Source organism: Dreissena polymorpha, chromosome 3 (genome assembly GCF_020536995.1).
Source record: "Dreissena polymorpha isolate Duluth1 chromosome 3, UMN_Dpol_1.0, whole genome shotgun sequence".
Classification (NCBI taxonomy): Eukaryota; Metazoa; Mollusca; class Bivalvia; order Myida; family Dreissenidae; genus Dreissena; species Dreissena polymorpha.
The window spans coordinates 84,513,768-84,534,777 of record NC_068357.1 but is presented as its reverse complement, the minus strand read 5'-3'; the positions used below and the strand labels follow the sequence as shown (position 1 = coordinate 84,534,777).

General features: G+C 35.9%; 2 protein-coding genes across 9 annotated transcripts; both read right to left on the bottom strand.

Annotated features, from left to right (window-relative positions):
• Window positions 1-4,440: 4,440 nt before the first annotated feature.
• LOC127875052 (uncharacterized) lies at window positions 4,441-20,456 on the bottom strand. 8 transcript variants are annotated; one of them, XM_052419874.1, is made up of 3 exons: window positions 20,337-20,456; window positions 10,685-10,873; window positions 4,441-8,984 (listed from the first exon to the last, which is right to left on the bottom strand). In XM_052419874.1, the coding sequence occupies exons 2-3, from the start codon at window positions 10,853-10,855 to the stop codon at window positions 7,014-7,016; spliced, it is 2,142 nt and encodes a 713-aa protein (XP_052275834.1). In that variant the 5' UTR covers window positions 10,856-10,873; window positions 20,337-20,456; the 3' UTR covers window positions 4,441-7,013. The 8 variants fall into 8 exon arrangements, with proteins under 8 accessions (XP_052275834.1, XP_052275832.1, XP_052275831.1 ...); XM_052419872.1 differs by lacking the exon at window positions 20,337-20,456 and adding an exon at window positions 14,393-14,504; XM_052419871.1 differs by lacking the exon at window positions 20,337-20,456 and adding an exon at window positions 14,025-14,231.
• LOC127872367 (uncharacterized) lies at window positions 16,863-20,507 on the bottom strand. The gene is made up of 2 exons (XM_052415699.1): window positions 20,337-20,507; window positions 16,863-18,464 (listed from the first exon to the last, which is right to left on the bottom strand). Exons 1-2 carry the CDS (start codon window positions 20,505-20,507, stop codon window positions 17,469-17,471), a joined length of 1,167 nt encoding a protein of 388 aa, XP_052271659.1. The 3' UTR covers window positions 16,863-17,468.
• Between the last annotated feature and the right edge of the window lie 503 nt (window positions 20,508-21,010).

Here is a 21,010-nt window from a genome sequence, read left to right as displayed (position 1 = left end):
TCATCATCATCATCATCATCATCATCATCATCATCATTATCGTCGATGTCGTCATCATTATCATCATCATCATTATAACCATAACAACCACCACCATTACAATCATTTTAGGCAATATCAACAGCTATATTACCAGGTCTCATAAGTTCATTAATAGAACTGTTGTAATAGACCTTAATGCTGTAAAATGAATGCGGTTGTTAAAATGCGTCAATCTTGTATGCACAATATACTTCATTTAATACTGTGCTGTTTATGCGCGTTAGAATATGCGTAGGAGGGCTTGTTTGGCCGAGGAGAATGTACTTGCGTAAACATGCACTGCCACTGGGTCAAACATACATGCATTCGGTCTAATGCCTAAGCTGCCATAAAACTGTAATAAAATGTCATAGCAACTGAAATCAGAGCTTTGTTTATACAGCACGCAAATAGCTGAGTGAATGCATATTTAGCAAGCGGTAGAATTTAATAATGACCATTAACATTAACCCCAAATAAATAATTAACCATTCCTAACTTATATAATGAACGTTTTAAGGACAAAACAGAATTAGCGTGAAACCTACTATTCGATATCAATAATTAAACGTACTCACCGAGTTATACAGCCTATACAGGCTATGTCATCCAAATAATCAAGATACAAACACGGTTAAACTCGATTAAGTATCCAGTGTTTATTGACGTAACATCACAACAAACCTTATAATCAGAATTGTCTTTGAGTTGAACACCAGTTTTGACATCCCCTTCCTTTCTATGATGCGTTATTACACCTTAATCCCAGTGCATTCCTAGCATACCAGAACACAAGCGCCCTACGTCACACTACCCCCACTATACTACCTTGATCTGACAGACAATCGTGTATAAACTCTGTTCATTAATGAATCTTACCTCCAAGTTATACGTTAGCTTTCCTCGAACAAATTCACCAGTGTCGCCAAACACAGCTTAATGATCACTTTATTCTTCCTTTGGGCCGCTTTATTATTTAAACATCATTCAATGATACCGTATTAAAACTTAGTTGTAAAATTTTGTTTATGTCATGATTTCAATGTAAAGCTAGCGAATAGGAATGCTGTTGAATCGGGCGATCGACCAGCGAGTTAGCTATATACCGCTGATAAAGAATGAATAGTCTGTGCGCTAGCGTGTTAGTCGATACATTCTTTAAATCTTTCCCAGGTAAAACTGGGTCACCGTAGCTCACTACAACGCAGGCAGTCGTTCTTGTTTTAGATTGCTTTAAACATCATGTGACCGAATGAACCAGCGCGTGCTGATAATACATGAGGCATAACGCTATATATAGAACGGGTTCGAACACAAGCAGGGGTCATTTCGAAATTCACAATCACGAAGGAGGTATTAGTTCATAGTTTTCACGAGTCTATTTACACATGTTTATAAATACGACTTGACTCACTGTTATCTTGGCTAACTAGTATGACCGCCTTTAAAACAATCCAACTATCTAGGCGGAGGGCCTGGGTATGTTCTGATTGAACTCAAAAGGGACATGTTCACTTATTTCGGACATATTTTTTACGTTTTTCATTCAACACATGAAAGGGACTTATTCACAGATTTGCAGATTAGACATTTTTAACGTTTGTCGGTAAAACCGTAAATGCCTTAAATTTATAGATTTAACAAAAGAACTGTATAGCTCCATTAAAACGATAATTTAAATGAGAAAAAAGTGTGTGCCCAGTGGGGCTCGAACCACTGTGCTTTGGATTAAAAGACCATGTAAACTACTCGGCCATCCAAACTTGTTTAGACAAAAGTGATCTACTTATTGTAACACATTTTAACGACAACAACAGAAACAGAATTATTATTTTTGTGCGTATGTAACGAGTTACACTTTCATCAATATCAAATGCTGTATTTGCTGATTGCATCTATGTCATTGGTGGAATTTTGCTTGAAATCGCTTTCATTTTTTCCTCGTAGGTGTTTAACCAAGCTTTTTACCTTAAATGACCTTTACATTACGCCAGCAGACCCGAATAAATACATTCGATTGGCTGATTTGAGCACGACTACCGAAACAGTATCATGTACATGATAGAAGGGAAATCGTTGCCACACATGTGTAACCTACACGGTCAGTTTGTTTGAAAATCTTTCTTACAATTAAGTCAGAATAGACTACCGAGATTTGCCAGTTTGTTATAAATAACACAATGTGACTTTAATTTTCTATCGGAAAGTATTGTGGTTTGATGTTCCATTTACAAAAAGCAATGCTATTTTTAAAGACCCGCGTCATGCGAAAATGTTACTTATGCAATATGCTGCCAACGTAGCTACAGTCCAGCCTGCGCATCCGAGATTTGTATCTACGAACGCTATTATGTTGTTTAATATGCATGCACTTCATGACAAACATTTCATGCGGTTATTATAATAATTTTAGGTGAAAAAAAACCCCAACAGTACTAAAACTTTTGTTTTTAATTTAATAACGTAAACACGTACATTTTTTTACCTTTATTTCAAAGTCAGGATATAAGACGAATAGCTTTAAACATCCGTAATGAAAACTTATAATACAAATAAAATTATATTGGAACGAAAAAAACACACAAGAAAAACGAAACAAAAAAGTTAAAAGTTTACCACCACCGGGCCGTCTGTTGAATTATATTGTTTAGCACTTATTTTATAATTTGTTGTCACAAAATTGAACAAACACAACACAATTACCACAATTTATTCAGCGATTTCACGTTTATAACTTAATATATATATTTCTTTCAAATGAAGATAACTCATGAAGGAAAATGAATTGTCACTTAATGTCTACGCCATTATTAGTTTTCTCACTGATGTACATAATTCTTTTATTGGAAAAATCTTTGACGAAAAGTTGGAAAATTGTCATTACGATAATCGTCAGAAAATGCTTTGATTCTAACTTTTTTCAAGTCTGTTATTCCATGCCTTATTTAAATTAATAGATTCAACGTATTACAGAAGACGTCAAATACAACAACTTATTCATAAATGAAAAACAATCAAACGAACAAAAACACGTGAAAAACAAGAACAACAATACCAAAAAACACACATATACGCACCAGTTAAGCCATTCGTTATTTATACTTTTCTTGACAGTCGCGTCGACGCACGATATATTTAACAAGATATATCGCCTTTTGGGCTATCTGCACAAGGGCGATATAGGTAGCAGTAGCAGTAGGAAGCAGAAATATGCGAATTGGCCCCGTCAAAAAGTGAAATATTGGACAGGGTAGGTTTCCATGTCATATTTGAGGGTAATAGGTCTTATTGTATCCCCAAATTGCATTAAATCCTGAGAATATGACCATTTTCAAATGCGAAACTGTGGGGTCATGACCTCTTGTTGTTGTTGTGTTCTTTGTTACTCAGGAAGGAAAACTGCGGTAGGCATATTGTATTTTGAGTTCTTTTTAAGCTGGAATCGCTAGTAGGGTCACGCTGTGAAGTATTGCGCGAAAACCAACTGGTTACGTGGTATTTATTCATGGTTTTATGGGTTATGGATTGCAGGTTCATTGTTTTCTGAATTGAGCGTGGTGGAGATCAAAAAGGCGTCCGCGGCTCCGAGAGAGTGTGTGTCTACAGTGGTCTGCTACCTATATCGTGTTAAATATATCATGCGTCGCCGCGACTGTCAAGAAAAATATCGTGCGTCGCCGCGACTGTCAAGAAAAATATCAAGTATCGCTTCGTGTGTCTAGTGTCGCTCTTGATGAAAGTGGTGCGAGATTATAGATGCACTATCCGGATTCCATACTTATGTGGCTTTTAAATCGTCTCGTTTAGAAAATGCATTTCCAATATATTGTGTATTTGGCATAAAACAATGTAAAGGGGATCTCAACACATATTTATTGTTCCTTTATGATAACGTTGCTGTAGTATATACCAGTTGCCTAAAATTGTTAAAATCAATAGTGCATTATATTATATTGTTTACAGATCAAAGAAAGAGTAACTAAAGGTTATTATATGTACCCGCTAACCCCAAATGTTTTAAAGAGAGAAGTTACGGATGTTGTTTTGTTTCAGCTTCATCTCCGACATCTTTTCTTTAATCTGTGCATATATTTAATTAACTGTGTGCAGTGTATAAACTGTATGTGTACATGATTTAATATATTATAATATATAAGATTTCAAAACAAGTAGAAACTTCAGCTGAGTTAGGAAAAAGAAGCTTGTTATAGAACGTGGTCCTTTATTTATGGCAAGCAACGAAGTGCCAAATAGTATGGCAAATACATGTACTATATATGACACTCCCATACCCACCGACACACTCAACGAAAAGAGCAACAGCTGTCTATTTCAAATATCTTTGTTGTAATCCTTTAATAAAAGCTGCAAAATCAGCAACACTTTAATAGTTGACCATAATTTCATATATTAATGGAATTTGATTATTCAATTTTTATTGGTGGTCTGTTTACATATATACTTATTTACAGTAAATTAACTAACTCACTAGCTAAAACACCAGTACTATCATACAGTTTGCAGTTTCTTAAACAATACATACAGAAGGCAAAAAACCAAGTGGACAAGTAATCAAACAGTGTTTATAAAGTCGATTATACAAAATAAAAATTCGTTTTATAACAATAATACATGCATGCATTTTTAAATATTGGAGTATTAAATTAATAACTATCGATAATATATATGTAATTATATATTTCTTATAACCATATGTTGTAACGAAGCTAATTAATTACATCAATATATAACAAGGGCTGTTTGTAAATCATGCATGCCCCCATATGGGACGTCAGTTGTAGTGGCAGCCATTGTGTGATTACGTTTTTTGTCACTGTGACCTTGAACTTTGACCTAGTGACATGAAAACCAATAGGGGTCATCTGTCAGTTATGATCAATGTACCTATGAAGTTTCATGATCCTAGGCGTAAGCATTCTTGAGTTATCATCCGGAAACCATTTAACTGTTTTGAGTCACGGTGACCTTGACCTTTGACCTAGTGACCTGAAAATCAATGGTCATCTGCCAGTCATGATCAATGTACCTATGAAGTTTCATGATCCTAGGCGTACGTATTGTTGAGTTATCATCCGGAAACCATTTTATTATTTCGAGTCACTGTGACCTTGACCTTTGATCTAGTGACCTGAAAAGCAATAGGGGTCATCTGCCAGTCATGATCAATGTACCTATGAAGTTTCATGAACCTAGGTGTAAGCGTTCTTGAGTTATCCGAAAACCATCTGGTGGGGACGGAGAACCCACCACACCAGCACATAATATAATCTGCAAATGTGGTCCTAAACTGCATCCAAGAACGAGTCACTGTGACCTTGACCTTTGACATAGTGACCTCTAAATCAATAGGGGTCAACTGCCAGTCATGATCAATGTACCTATGAAGTTTCATGATCCTAGGCGTAAGCGTTCTTGAGTTATCATCCGGAAACCATCTTGTGAACGGACATGTATACGGACATACGGACCGACATGAGCAAAACAATATACCCCCTCTTTTTCGAAGGGGGGCATACAAATACTGTATTTTACGTATATAAGGTTTTCATATGGCCATTGTAATAATATTATATTATTATTAATATTAATTTTGTTCTAACCCAAGCAACAAAATTCGTTTCACGAGGAACAATCTCATGATTTTAGCAGTTTATACAGCAGTTGGTAATTGTTTGGGAGTAATGGAACAATGCGTGATAGTAGTGGAATTGTTTTCGTATATTAAGCTACCTAACAGCTGTAACAAAATAATGCCAATTATGGTTCATGCTTGTAACAATGACAAAAGGATTGGCCATTGCTTGCTACCTATTCGAAACGAAAATATACTCAGCCCTAAGGCTCTGACCACAGTACAATGTTTAATTCAATGTTTAATTGGGTATTAACTAACAAGCATTTCAAAACTTTTATACAAACCACCTACGAAATCAAAAATGTAGATGGTTCGAACGTCGTCGTATATGATGTTAACAAGCACAGCAGTTATTATGAGTAAATATGACATACTTACTGACATTTAATGCATTACAATTCGTAAAATACAGCCATAGTATCGCAAAAGACATTTAGGAACAGACCATCTACATTCATTTATGGCAATTGATAAATGACATTCAAATACAGTTTTGACAGTACATTTCAAACGGCAATTTAAGTCAAACGTAGCCTGTTATTAGGTAACACGATGCATAACTATCTCTTACTAAAATGATTTGTACATGTAAGAACATACTTTGTGCAACAAAAAAAAACGTTTTATTTACAAATATGAGTAATTTGATAATGTGATATATACGTAATAATTTAAAAGTGCAGAGCATTATAAATGCAACTAAAGTTACAACCAGTACAAAAATCCCCAATATAAATTACAACAATTCTAATGGAACTATGTGTTTGATAGGTGTGTTAAATTTACTTATTAAGGGGAATTATTCATAGTTCGATATTTTAAAAATGTAATTACATGCATCTATTTACAAATATAAAACATTATTAATGGTTTAAATATTTATAGTAGTAAGGGCATAAGTTAAGTAAAAAGTTCGCATACCACGAGGTTTCCAACACGGGACAACTGGAAGCAAAATTCACCAAGCTTACCACTGCATCACACAAGTTTTTTTGTTTGTTTTTCAAAATAAGTTTTTTTTCAAACGCTATGTTGGTAATACATATATTTGCAAGAAAAAAATGATTAAAATTGTAATTTTGCCAAAATGTGGACAAAAGTCCCTTTTAACAAATTAAGATAAGCATTCAACTTCAAGCGTAACTGAAATAAGCAAATTTCATATTGATGTTAATTTATTTAAACATTGAACACTAAAACACAATTTTAACATACTTAAATTTAAATTGGATTAAACTTTTATACAATAATACATGTAAAGTTGCTCTCGATAGACGTTTGTAATTGGACAAATTAAAACTTTAACCAGTCCGACTTGTAATTTACACTTTTATATTTACATGAACTCATCATCATTTGCTAGGAAATAAATCGCAATCATTTGTTTAAGTTCAATCGCTACCGTCGGTTCTTCTTCGTCTTTGCAGGTTAGATATCGTTCTACAGTTTTTCTTAGCCGATCCTCAGAGTCCGATTCCTGCGCATCAACTTGCTCAAGAACATTCTTAGCACCTTTTTCGCCACCGATGTTGTTAATGAAATCCCGTCCGACCGGGAAAAGGGATCCGACCGCCAAAAGGTCACCAAGCCGTTGACTTGCCTCTCCACTACCATGACTAACAGCTCCGTCGTTGGTAACAAAATTATTCAACAGTTTAATTAGAGGTGCCTGTTTTAGTTTGGGTTTTGACAAATCGCGTTGACCTACACATTTATTTGATGTTTTGTCTAAAGCCGAAATACGGTGTCCGCTTTTGTCAGCCTTCTTGGCGCTCGCTCTTTGTTTCTGTTCCTCCAAAAATGTATCTGCAACACGTAGTACAATCTCCTTCACAATCGAATCACCAGATGGGTCACAACTGGCGTCGTTAAATGCTCTTGCCATATCTATAAATGAGTCGTCAAGACGGTTTAAGCATTCTCTCCTTCCACCATCTTGTTGTAGTGATAAAATACGCCTCGCCGCCTCGTGATCAAGCAAAACCTCACGTTTGTGTTCGCTCTCTACGTCAAAGAAATCCTGCACTTTTTCAAACGGACCTGCCTGTATCTCATAGATGCACGCTCCGGCTATTTCTAAGTCCAGATCGGCAACCCCGTCAAATAGATTACTTTCTGTGAAATAATGTCGCAATTTCTTAGCCTTAATACAACCAAGAAGGAACCTGAGGACGATCTGAACGGCGTCCAAAATACTATGCTCTGATGTTTCATTCCAGCATAGTTCGTTGGCATATATTTCACATGTCCAAAATATTGAAGTTTTCATGTAGTACGATTTGATGGGATTAAATCGACCGATCGAGTCAAACGTTTTCTTGAAAATTCCTTTAAGATAGGCTTTCATGAGGATGTACACCCTTTTAGCAGTTGGAGGCAGGTTTTGGTTCAACATGATTTCGGCCAGATTAAACGACAAACAGAAATCCTTTTCTTTTGATGGGTTCAAAGGTGCATCGCGAGCAATAATGAAGAACTCGCATTTGTTGTCTATGTCGTTGACAACATTCCTTGGAGGCCATTTTGCACTTTGAACTCGCCTGCAGAATTCCTCAATGCATGACAACTTACCATCTATTCGCAGTGCTGGAACGAAATCTTTTCCAGCAATATCATCGTAGGTGGCTTTGACTTTACCAATAAATTCGTTATCATGCTCATCTGACACATCTTGAAATATAGTTTCCATTTCTGAATTGCAATCTCCTTCTGATTGGTTAACCCCAGATTTTCGCCGCAATGCCTCGTCGATCATGGTGGCCAGGAAAACATTCCGTCCATGATGTTCGCCTCTCGTTGAAGGCGTCTTTGAAAATGAAGCCATTTCCTGCACGCGCTTGAATAATTTGGCATCGTTGTCTTTCATCTTTACACTATTTTGCCGTCGTTTAAGCTTTGATTCCACTTCTTCTTGCATTATCTCTTCAGCATTAGGACCCATACGCAAAGAATCTGTGTCTTCTATTTTCAATTGACGGAATTCAGTGAATGCTATTCCTACCCTGGAAGGCATACCTAGACAGGTATGGATCAAATATCGCCCAGGTACAAACTGTAGCGGGGCAGTGACAATGGTGCAAAGAGCCCGTATCATAGTGAACAGCATCGGATGGACAGTGCGCAGCATGTCCGCGGACAGATACGTGTCATCCACGAGTCTTCCACAGTAGCGCATGTCCAGACCCTTACCCCGGATCCACAGGTACAGTGGTGTATTGAGACGATACTCGATGTTAGCGACAGGAACTTCTAGTCTACCGGATACCAGAAGAAAGTCCGCGTCACCGCGATCGCTCGGTAATCGAAGCTTAAAAACATTAGAAAAGACCAGTCAGCACTTGTTTCAGAGTACAAACAGTACAATAATCTATTCGACGCCTTTTGTTTAACGTTTCACTTGCAAACATTCAATTGATCTGTCTTTTCGATGCCATTTTATTCGCGTGTTGGGAAAGAGTGGGTTGTCTTATTCAAACGCATGAGCCGGTGAGCGGGCCTATTGAAGGGACTTTAAATTTATTATTGTTAACATCGGAGCTAAAAAGCTCCAGTATAAAACAAGAATAAAATTAAAGAAATAAGAGCTGTCTCCATCCGAAGACATATGCCCCCGAAAAACGTTTTTTTCGAAACCTAAACGCAGATTTCGAAATCTGAGCGCGGAACCTAAGTTCAAGGTCAAAGTCAATGGGGTCAAACATTTTGTGCGTGTTGAAAGGCCTTGTCCATAAACACATGCATACCAAATATGAAGGTTACATCTGAAGCGACATCGAAGTTACGAGCATTTTTTGAAACTTAAACGGAAAAGTGTGACGGAAGGACAGACGGACAGACAGACGGACAGTGCGATCACTATATGCCCTTCTTCGGTGTATAAAAAGTTATCCACACCTGGGCTAGAACAACTTACCCCTGGAGTTAAAGTCTAGCGCCTTAACCACTCGGCCATCCGAGCTGTTATAGTGTATTGTGTATTTTATACTTTTTATAAGCAATCCAGGAAGTGTCCCAAAACATAACGATGAGAACAGAACTCCCCAAATTATTCAATCGTTTCGCGTTTGTATAACGCTTTCTAATTTACCGATTCTTTTCAATACTTAAAAGATAAATTAAATGGATATTTTTGAGCTTGGAAAATGATCAGTGTTATTTTTTCCTCGCAAATAAAATAACAACAACAACAAATTGCAAATCCGAAACATTTTGTTTCAATTTTGTCAATTTACCAATCCGTGAACAGATCCCTTTCAGTTTGTCTGGATCACAGCTGTATCAAGAATGTATGGATTTCTGAACATGGCAGAAGTGACAAACACATCAAAACAGTGTATTGTGCAATCAGCAGGTTCCTGCTTGCAAGCTCAATGCAATTAAAGTTCAAGAGCCAATATATATATCAAATTTATTCCAAACACTTTGCAATGGGCATATAATTTTGGACAATTAATATATTTTTGCAAAGATTGGCTGAAATGTCATACAATTAGTGTTGGGCATAGGACTTGGTACCTTAGTCCCTGGTTAAGGTCAGTCATAAAAGTCTAACGTTAACATGTCTTTTAGAATGTCTTAGCCAGAGAAGAAAGACAGCGTGCAGTGCAAGAACCTGTTCCCAACGATCAATATTACTGTTCAATGCAACACATCTATTTTATGACATGGGTTATTTTCCAAGTAACTTGACATATTTTCCGGCAGGCGTTGTCGCGCCTAAAAACAGCTGTCAATGTTGAAGATCCATGACACAATTAAATAGCAAAGCCCAAATTAAACCAACGAACGATTACAGGAATTTTCCCATCTATCAAAGCTCAATTTTAAGAAAGCGATGCTTGGATACTTTTTCCAACCTAAAGATCACGAGGGGCTTTATAAACGGACATATATGTGTAAATTTGTCATTTCTATTTATATATTTTTTATAGCCCATTTATAGCTTTATTGCATCTTACAAACGATTAATAAGTAGTAAATACATTTTGTTAGCAGGTATAAACATACATTTAGATTTTCGCCCGTACTTCCAACGAGATAGACACGTTCCTTGCCGAGCACCTCGAGGCCTGCGTTGATGTACCTGACGTAGGCCGCCCAGCGTCTGTCATTGGTGCGCTGCTTGGCACGATCGAAAAGACGCGCTAAAAGCGTGTTGCTGTATGTTGGATCAGTCATTGCGTCGGATAATTAAATCTATAGAAAAAACACACACACAACACAATAACTTCCGAATGTTTTACTTGAGTAAAACAAGCCCAATGACATTAATGACGAAGATACCATGTGGGAACTTTTGCTGCACAGTACCACGATTTTATTAATTCAATTTCGTTTCAATTTTACAATACCAAACATTTATTAAAGGACTGTAAAATCGATTTACGTGTAGCTTTAAAATAACAACAAACACAATGCAGTGCTAACCATTGACTAGCTTCATGTGAATAGTCAACGCCAATAACCATTCAAAGAATTAAAACCAGAAAACCATTGATGCGAAGCCTTACATGGGCACATTAAAAAGTTGAAACTGCGACACCGATGAAACAATATCAGGCGTGATCGAATCTACAAAATACATTATTCAATCACAGTTATTAATTACTTTTGCAACTAGTTTTCATTAACTCTAATATAAGAAAGTTAACTGGAAATGAAATCATGCTATGTTTTTTTTAAATGTAAGATTGATTTTAAAGAACAACGTTTGTTTTTGAATTTAAGCATGAATATTAAACCATGTCCATAAAAGAAGCAATCAAAATTTAGCCCTTTTTTATAATTCATGATGATGGGCCATCTACAAAGGCTCTTAAGAGCTCACCAGCGTTCACGGATATCAATTGATGAAGATTTGACGAGATGATCTAGTTTTTACCACACTTAACCCAGTTCAAACATGGCCTTTGTTTTGTAATGAAGGCCACGTTTCACCAAGACTTAATCATAAATGTGACACTTTAATGATTTTTTTCAGTTCCGACCTGATGACATTGTATGTAGATGCATCTGACCTAGTTTCAAAACTTGGCCTAGATATGATTTAAGATCAACACTATGACCAAGTTTCAATCTTAAGTCATAGATAATACCGCTTGAGTGTTTAGATATTTTAGTGGACGCAAATGACCCATTTGAAGTGGGACTAATTAGTATTTCCAAAATTAAAACTTTAACCAAGTTCATAAAGATAGAGTCATACATATGGCCTCTAGAGTGGAAAGAATCTTTTCTCAGATTTGACCTTGTGACTTTTTTAACGCACGAAAATCAAATTTGAATTCGAACTAGATTAAGTTCTAATTTCACAGGAAGTGAATTTCTATTTGTCAAGAAACACATTTTGATAAAGTCTCATCAAGATGTATTTATTAATGTCATAAATAGGTTGACGTGGTGACAGTTTTGGAAAGCATGTAACTCACATTCAAACTTGGCTTAGATAATGTTAAGATTCACATTCTGATCAAGTTTAACAAAGATTGAATGCAAAATGTGTCCTTAAAGTGATATTATGGGCATTTTTCACTTTTGAATTGAGCTGAAAAGAATTTATAGGTCAAAAGAGTTAGTTAAAATGTGGTAACTGACCAATTATCTGCAACTCATATCGCTACCAGTTGTTTATAAAAATATATATTATATTCGATATTTTACATGACTCACCCAGTCCTCTAAGCCGAGCGGAACTGTATTTTTATTAGGATCGCAGTCAGTGTTATGTGTCGTATAAACAAATCTGCACTAAAACTAACTTTAGATTCACATCTTACATCGAATCATTTCTGTCGTCAGTTGTCAAAACGAAAGTACGGTTGATATTCAAATGTATTATTTTTCTTTTTTCCAGGATATTGTTTAAGTTTGTTGATGCTGCATTAACAAAAATAAGTGTATATGAAGTGAAAACACCAAAAATAAACAACGGTTGCGATAGACACATATAAACATAGCATATACTGTTATATGCCCATAATATCATATAAGATTTGTATTAAGACTGACATTATTCGAAGGACGCACGACGAAGCATGCAGGACAAAGAGTAACCGCACTAGCTTAGATGAACTAAAAAAGTAAATAGTGACACTAATATATGGTTCGATCACCTTCTTGTAGGAAGAATTGACCATTTAGTCTGTGTCGACACATCCAATCCACTAAACCATAAATAAACAAATGTTACTCTTCCGTGTGATAAGTCCAATTAAGTTCACAATTTCTAATATTGCGTTCCCTTCGATTACACAACTGAATGGCTGAACAGGTGGAAGTGGTACCCAGAATTTTTTTCTCCAAACCCAAAATCAAATTTAAAATGCACGAACAATCCAAACACCTTGTAAAATTGAAGAATAGGTATTTACACTACCATCTGATATATTCATGAGCTATGCCAATTTAATTTGCCAAACCACGCTAATATGCTCCGTTTGACGATTTTTTGAAAATGCAAGATCTACATGTTATGGTTTTCCCCGTGGAATACCATATTATAGTGACGTAGATGTTGCGTTTATTGTGAAATCATGTCTGGCGTGTTAATATTGCGCAGATAAAATATGCAAATAGACTTGAGACTTTCAAATGAAGTATGATGCATACACACAGATAAGAAGCAGGTTTTTGCAGATGAGTTGACTAAGCAACATTAAACTTGATAAATTTCAACTAAATTCTGAACAATAATAACTAACTTGGCTGCTTTTACGACCAACCAGTCTGCAATCGTCTTATTAATCAAATATTAGAACAAATGCATTTGTTCATATTGTCCTAATTAAAGAACAATAAACACAAGGAAATCAAAATTGTTCATATACGTACATACATTTGCAATTCTACCACGTGGCACCACATCCTCGTGCGGTTCAGAAGTGTCAGAAGGTCATTAAGGAATTAAATCAATGCGATATTTAAAAAAATATTCTCAAACAATGTACAAAATGTACTTATTTATCTTTTTTCTAGTTATTATAATTAATAAAAACTATTCCAAGTATTACAGATTTGAAAATGAATTCATTTAATGACATTTTTTTGAAAAATACGGAAATCTTCACGCCTCAGTAGTTCGTTATATTCAGGACATTCTATGCCAACCTACTCTTGATATTTAAAGTCAAAGTTCAGGAATGCGTTCATATTATAATCTTTATTGTTTTCAAAATAAAGATATGTTTAAAACATTTTAGTGCAACGCCCTACTAAATATCGCGTGATAAATTAATACATGTTTACATATGTTATGCACACTTTTGAAAACTGCCCACGCATTCAGCAAGTTGCTAACGTCAGACTAGACAGTGCGTCAGCGAACATACAATAGTTTTATAGTACGTACCATGGCGTGTTATATACCAGAAAGCGAGCAAACAAAACTTCAGCATGTAGATTGTATATAAACATTTTGTATAGTTACAAAAACAACATCATAAACAGCACAAAAGCACATCACTCGCTTTAAACCGTTGCAAAAATACTATTAAATAAATAATAATCTCATGTAATTAATAATAATTGAGCGAAAAATTAATTAACCCCAACTTGTCCAGTGTTTTAACTAGTACAGCAGGTCTTAGCGCAGATACTTAAAACGGGCCAATTGAGAGTGAACTACGTCTGAAAACTGTGTTCATTCGTCTAGATTTATTTGATAGATTGAGTTTAAGGCGATAGGGCTTTGGTGAAGCTATATTATAGTATACTCACCGTCACATATCCAAACTTATCCACCATTATATTAATGACTTTGTGACAGAGCAAATTACACACCGTATATCGTATGGAGTCTGTCGTGAGCCAATAAATAAATAAAATGTTGTTAAAGGGACCGTCAACCACAAACGACGAAAAAATAAAAGTTCTATAATACCGTATTTTTTTACAATTATTAGTTTATATTGATTAAAATATCACGGCTGGTATATTACATAACTTGAAAAAAGTTGTTAAGTTTTCATATTTTCATATATTGTGTAATGAAATTTTACTGGGTACAGGTACCTGGTAACTACCAGTTAACTATAAATAACGCAAGTAGATTGATCATCATCGTCACGTAGTAAACCCAGGAATGCAAATTGTGCATGCGCAGCGAATTGTATATATTTTTGTATATAAAATGATCAATCTACTTGCGTTATTTATAGTGTGTATATCGTTATGTCACATATTTTCGCGATGTACTTTCGAATTCACATCGCGAAATTGTATTACCGAATATACTGAAAATATGAACTTTTTTCAAGTAATGTAATGTTCCAGACACTTTATCAATGAAATTCCTCACTAACTATCGATCGATTGCTCATTGTCGGATCGGGTACTACTTTAATGTACCCCGGGTAATCAAGTATACTTACATGTACACCGGGTACGGTAAATATACTAAAACGTACCCGGGAATTTTAACGCTAAATCGGTTGTTGTCGGTTATTTTTTCAAAATTATTATGTTCACATTTATGTCAATTTTCTGTTAAATGGCCACTATATTATCGAAACTCATACTCAAAAAGCATTATGATGCAGTTTAAAAAAAGAAGAAGTTTGTTTAAGATAAACAATAGCGTTTAACGGTAATCGGTAGCGCGTTTTACGACATCGGATTTTGGGCGGGAATACAACTCGGGTACAGTCTAATATCGACCGAGTACGTTTAAGCATATTCACCGTACCCGGGGTACATGTAAGTATACTTAAGAGTACCCGGGCTACATGTAAGTAGTACCCGAGCCGACAATGACCAATCGAGCCTCACTATCGACCAAAAAAAAGTTAACATCCTTTTTCGCATGCGGGCCCAATGAGAATACACACATTTGTAAACACGATCCTTGTAGTGCGCAATAAACTAACCAGGATGCACATCAGAGTTTAAATACATTCTAGTTTAGTAAAATATGAACTCTTACTTCCCGCATTAAATGAAATAAAAACTTGCATAATTTATCCCCTTGGCTACCCACCTATAACTTTCTTACGCTGGGAGAGTGCCAGACATGGGGTGAGCTATCTTTAAAATTACTCCCACGCAGTATAGTGCACATAATAATAAAGGACCCGCATTTCCCCGATCTAGGGGATCTAGTACATCGTTGTTTGTTTCTTTTGTGTACGCTTGGTTTAAATGAAAATATAATTCTACAATAAAGACTGTTTTTGTTAAATGTACCATATGCCTCATGTTATAAACACGATGCATATGTATAACTATCTCTAACTAAAATGATCTGTACATGTAAGAACATACTTTGTGCAACAACGTTGTATTTAAGATATGAGTAATTCGATAATCAGATATATACGTAATAATTTAATAGTGCAGTACATTATAAATGCAACTAAAGTTACAACCAGTACAGAAATCCTCAGTATAAATTAAAACAATTCTAATGGAACTATGTGTTAGATAGGTATATTAAATTGACTTATTAAGGGACTTATTCATTGTTTTTCACAATTTTAACAATGTGATTTCATGCATCTATTTACAAATATAAAATATTCTTTTATACCTAATGATAAAACAGGACATTTCTGCAGTGAAATAACAGCAGTGAAAATAAATAAATTGCTATTTTTCAACGGTTAAAATAACAAATTTTCGTTACTCTTTTTCTATTTTTAGATTATCATAAATAATTTTATGTATATTTTCTATGATCACGAGTGAATAAAAATCGACATTCCACCGAATTCAACAAATTTCGCTGATATAATGACGTCATTTCGTCACAATAATGACGTCATTTTGTGTTTTGAAATGTATTGAGGCACGCCACGGGAGAAAGGGTTACTTTTCAGCGAAAGGGAATCATCTGTTAATTATTTTCTTGAAAAAGGGGCATAAAAGAAAACAGAAAATGTGTGATCATAGAAAAATAATATTTTCTATGATCACTTGTGAAATAACAAACGATTTTACACAGACATGAACAAACATCCTCTATTTATTAATGGTTTAAATATTTATAATAGTATTGACAAAAGCTAAGTAAAAAGTTCGCCTTCCCCGAGATGTCCGATTCATGCGCCTCAATAACATTCTGAACAACTTTCTTGCCACCAATATTGTTAATGATATCCCGGCTGACCGGGAAAAGGGATCCGATCGCCAAAAGGCCATCAAACCGTTGACTAGCCTCTCCACTACTATGACTAACAGCTCCGTCGTTGGTAACCAAATTATTCAACAGTTTAAGTGCCTGCTTTAGTTTTTTTTTTGAAAAATCGCGTTGACCCACACATTCACCATTCTTGGGGCTTGCTCTGTGTTTCTGTTCCTCAAAAAATGTATCAGCAACACGTAGCACAATCTTCTTCACAATCGACTCACCGGATGGGTTGCAATTGGCGTCGTTAAATGCTTTTGCCATATCAAAACGTGAATCGTCAAGACGGTTGATGAATTCTCTCCTTCCACCGTTTCTTTTCAGTGATAAATACGCCCTGCCGCCCCGTGATCAAGCAAAACCTCACGTTTGTGTTCGCTCTTTACGTCAAAGAAATCCTGCACTTTTTCAAAAGGATCTGCCAGTATCTCATAGATGCACTTTCTGGCTATGTCTAGGTCCAGATCGGCAACCCCGTCAAAGAGATTACTCTCTGTGAAATAATGTGGCAATTTCTTAGCGTTAACATTATCAAGAAGGAACATGAGGACGATCTGAACTCCTTCAAAAATACTGGATTAAATTCTAGATGTGTCCTCCCAGCATTGTCTGTCGGCATAAATTTAGCATGTCAAAAATCTTGAAGTTTTCATGTAGTACGATTTAATGGGATTAATTCGGCCAATCGAGTCGAACGTTTTCTTGAAAATTGCTTTGAGATAGGCTTTCATTAGTATGTACACCCAGGTTTTGGTTCAACATGATTTCGGCCAGATTAAACAGACAGAAATCATTTTCCTTTGATGGGTTCAAAGGAGCATCGCGAGCAATAATAAACAAATCGCAGTTGTCTATGTCGTTGATAATAGTTCTCGGAGGCCAATTTGAACTTTTAACTCGTCTGCAGAAGTTCTCAATGCATGGCAATTTATCAACTATTCGTAGTGCTGGAACGAAATCTTTCCCAGCAATATCATCGTAGGTGGATTTGACTTTACCAATACATTCGTTATCATGCTCATCGGACACATCGTTAAAAACAGTTTCCGTTTCCGAATCGCAATCCACTTCTGATTGGTTAACAGTAGAACTTTGCCGCAATGCCTCGTCGAGAATTGTGGCCAACAAACCATGCCGTCCATGATGTTCGCCTCTCGTTGAAGGTGTTATTGAAAATGAAACCATTTTCTGCAAGCGCCTTAATAATTTTGCATCGTTGTCTTGCATCTGTACACTCTTTTGCCGTCGTTTAAGCGTTGATTCCACTTCTTTTTGCCTTATCTCTTCAGCATTAGGATCCATACGCAAGGAATATGTGTCCTCTATTTTCAACTGACGGAATAAAGTTAATGCTATTCCTACTCTGGAAGGCATACCTATCGAAGTATGGATCAAATATCGCCCAGGAACATACTGAAGCGGGGCAGTGACAATGGTGCAAAGAGCCCGTATCATAGTAAACAGCATCGGATGGACAGTACGCAGCATGTCCGCGGACAGATACGTGTCCTCCACGAGTGTTCCACAGTAGCGCATGTCCAGACCCTTACCCCGGATCCACAGGTACAGAGGTGTTCCAGGACGATACTCGATGTTATCGAGATGAACTTCTAGTGTACCTGATACCAGGAGAAAGTCCACGTCTCCGTGATCACTCGTTGATCGTAGCTTAAAACATTAGGAAAGACCAGTCAGTAATTGTCTCAGATTACAAACAGTACAATATACCATTCAACGCCTTTTGATCAACGTTTCACTTGCAAACATTCAACATATCTGTCTTTTCCATGCCATTATATTCGCGTGTTGGGAAAAAGCGGGTTGTCTTATTCAAACGAATGAGCCGGTGAGCGGGAGTATTAAAATGACTTGTTCACAGATTTTGGCATATTTAGAAATTTGCCATTGAATGCTTTTAATTTATTAACGATTAACGATACTCGATGTTATCGAGATGAACTTCTAGTGTACCTGATACCAGGAGAAAGTCCACGTCTCCGTGATCGCTCGTTGATCGTAGCTTAAAACATTAGGAAAGACCAGTCAGTAATTGTCTCAGATTACAAACAGTACAATATACCATTCAACGCCTTTTGATCAACGTTTCACTTGCAAACATTCAACATATCTGTCTTTTCCATGCCATTATATTCGCGTGTTGGGAAAAAGCGGGTTGTCTTATTCAAACGAATGAGCCGGTGAGCGGGAGTATTAAAATGACTTGTTCACAGATTTTGGCATATTTAGAAATTTGCCATTGAATGCTTTTAATTTATTAATGTTAACATCGGAGCTATAAAGCTCCAGTATAAAACAAGAATAAAATTAAAGAAAGAAAAGTTATCCACACCTGGGATAGAACAACCTACCATTGGAGTTAAAGTCTAGCGCATTAATCACTCGGTCATTCGACCCGTTATAGTTTATGGTGTATTTTATACTTTTTATAAGTTATCCAGGTAGTGTCACAAAATATAACGATGAGAACAGAACTCTCCAAATTATTCAATCGTCTCGCATTTCAATACTCAAAAGATGCATTTAATGGATATGTTAGAGTTTGGAAAATGACCAGTATTATTGTTTCCTCGCAAATAGCATAAATACAACAAAAAATTGCAAACCCGAAACATTTTTTCAATTTTGTCAATTTACCAAACCGTGAACATGTCCCTTTCAGTTTTTCTCGATCACAGCTGTATCAAGAATGGATGGATTTCTGAACACGGCAGAAGTGACAACACATCAAAACAGTGTATTGCGCAATCATCAGGTCACTGCCTGCAAGCTTTTTGCAATTTAAGGTCAACATCCAATATAAAACAAATTCACTCCAAACACTTTGCCAGGAGCATAGGAATGAGGACAATTAATTTATTTTTGAAAAGTTTGTTCGAAATTTAATACAATGAGTGTTGTATACTGGAACCTGGTACCTTAGTCCCAGATTAAGGTCAATAATTAAAGTCTAACGTCTTTGAGCATGGGCAGTCTTTGACACAAAGGGACGACAGCGTGCAGTGCAAGAACCTAGTACCAACGATCAATATCACTATTATTCAATGTAAACACTTTATCTACTTTATGAAATGGGTTAATTTCCAAATAACTTGGCATAATTCTGACAGGCGGTGTCAATGTTGAAGATCCATGACACAATTAAATAGCAAAGCCCAAATTAAACCAACTCACGATTAAAGGAATTTTCCAATCTATCAAAGCTCAATTTTAAGAAAGCGATGCTAGGATACTTTTTTTCCAACCTAAAGAGCACGAGAGGCTTTATTAACGGACATATCTTTGTAAATTTGTAATGTATATTTCTATATCATTTAAAGCAAATGTTTGGTTTATTGCATCTTACATACGATTAATAAGTAGTAACTAATATATTCTATATATCACGCGTAGCTTAAAATAACGTCGACCGCGTTTGTACTGATTTCTGCTGACGACGTCACATATATATATGTATATATATATATATATATATATATATACATAGAAAAAATTACATTTTGAAAGCAGGTATATACACACATTTAGATTTTCGCCCGTACTTCCAACGAGATGGACACGTTCCTTGCCGAGCTCCTCGAGGCCTGCGTTGATGTACCTGACGTAGACCGCCCAGCGTCTATCATTGGTGTACTGCTTGGCGTGATCGAAAAGACGCGCTAAAAGCTTGTTGCTGTATGCTGGATCAGTCATCGTGTCGGATAATTAAATCTATAGAAAAATTGACACACACAGTAACTTCCAAATGATACGAAAAATTATACGACCGTTTTAATTGAGTAACACAAGCCCAGTGACATTTATGACGAAAATACCATCACGATTTTATGAATTCAATTTCTTATGGGGCTTGATTTAAGTACTCAATGACCGCATTTATGCTATTTGCGTGCTGTAAGTGTGTGGCTTTGGTTGAAAGATTTGTCGGAAATTAATGAAACAATATTTACTGTAATTGCTTTTTACAACACAAAACATTTCTCAAAGAAACAATGTAACACGGGTTTATAAAAACAACAACAATACAGTATTTACCAGCGAATAGCGTTATGTTAATAATGAACGCCAAAAACCATTAAAACAATTAAAAACAAGAAAACCATTGATGTTAAGCCTTAAACGGGCGCATTTTAAGAGATTATACTGAGACACCGATGAAAAAATATCAGGCGTGATGGAATCTACGAAAAAATTAT

Bases quoted from the DNA above. Each gene is read 5' to 3' on its own strand.
- LOC127875052 (XM_052419874.1), bottom strand. From the start codon at position 10,855: ATGACTGATCCAACATACAGCAACACGCTTTTAGCGCGTCTTTTCGAT. The intron at 8,985-10,684 runs GTATGTTTATAC...AATGTTTTTAAG, and splicing joins GTACGGGCGAAAATCTAAAT to CTTCGATTACCGAGCGATCG.
- LOC127872367 (XM_052415699.1), bottom strand. From the start codon at position 20,507: ATGACTGATCCAGCATACAGCAACAAGCTTTTAGCGCGTCTTTTCGAT. The intron at 18,465-20,336 runs GTGTGTATATAC...TAATGTTTTAAG, and splicing joins GTACGGGCGAAAATCTAAAT to CTACGATCAACGAGTGATCA.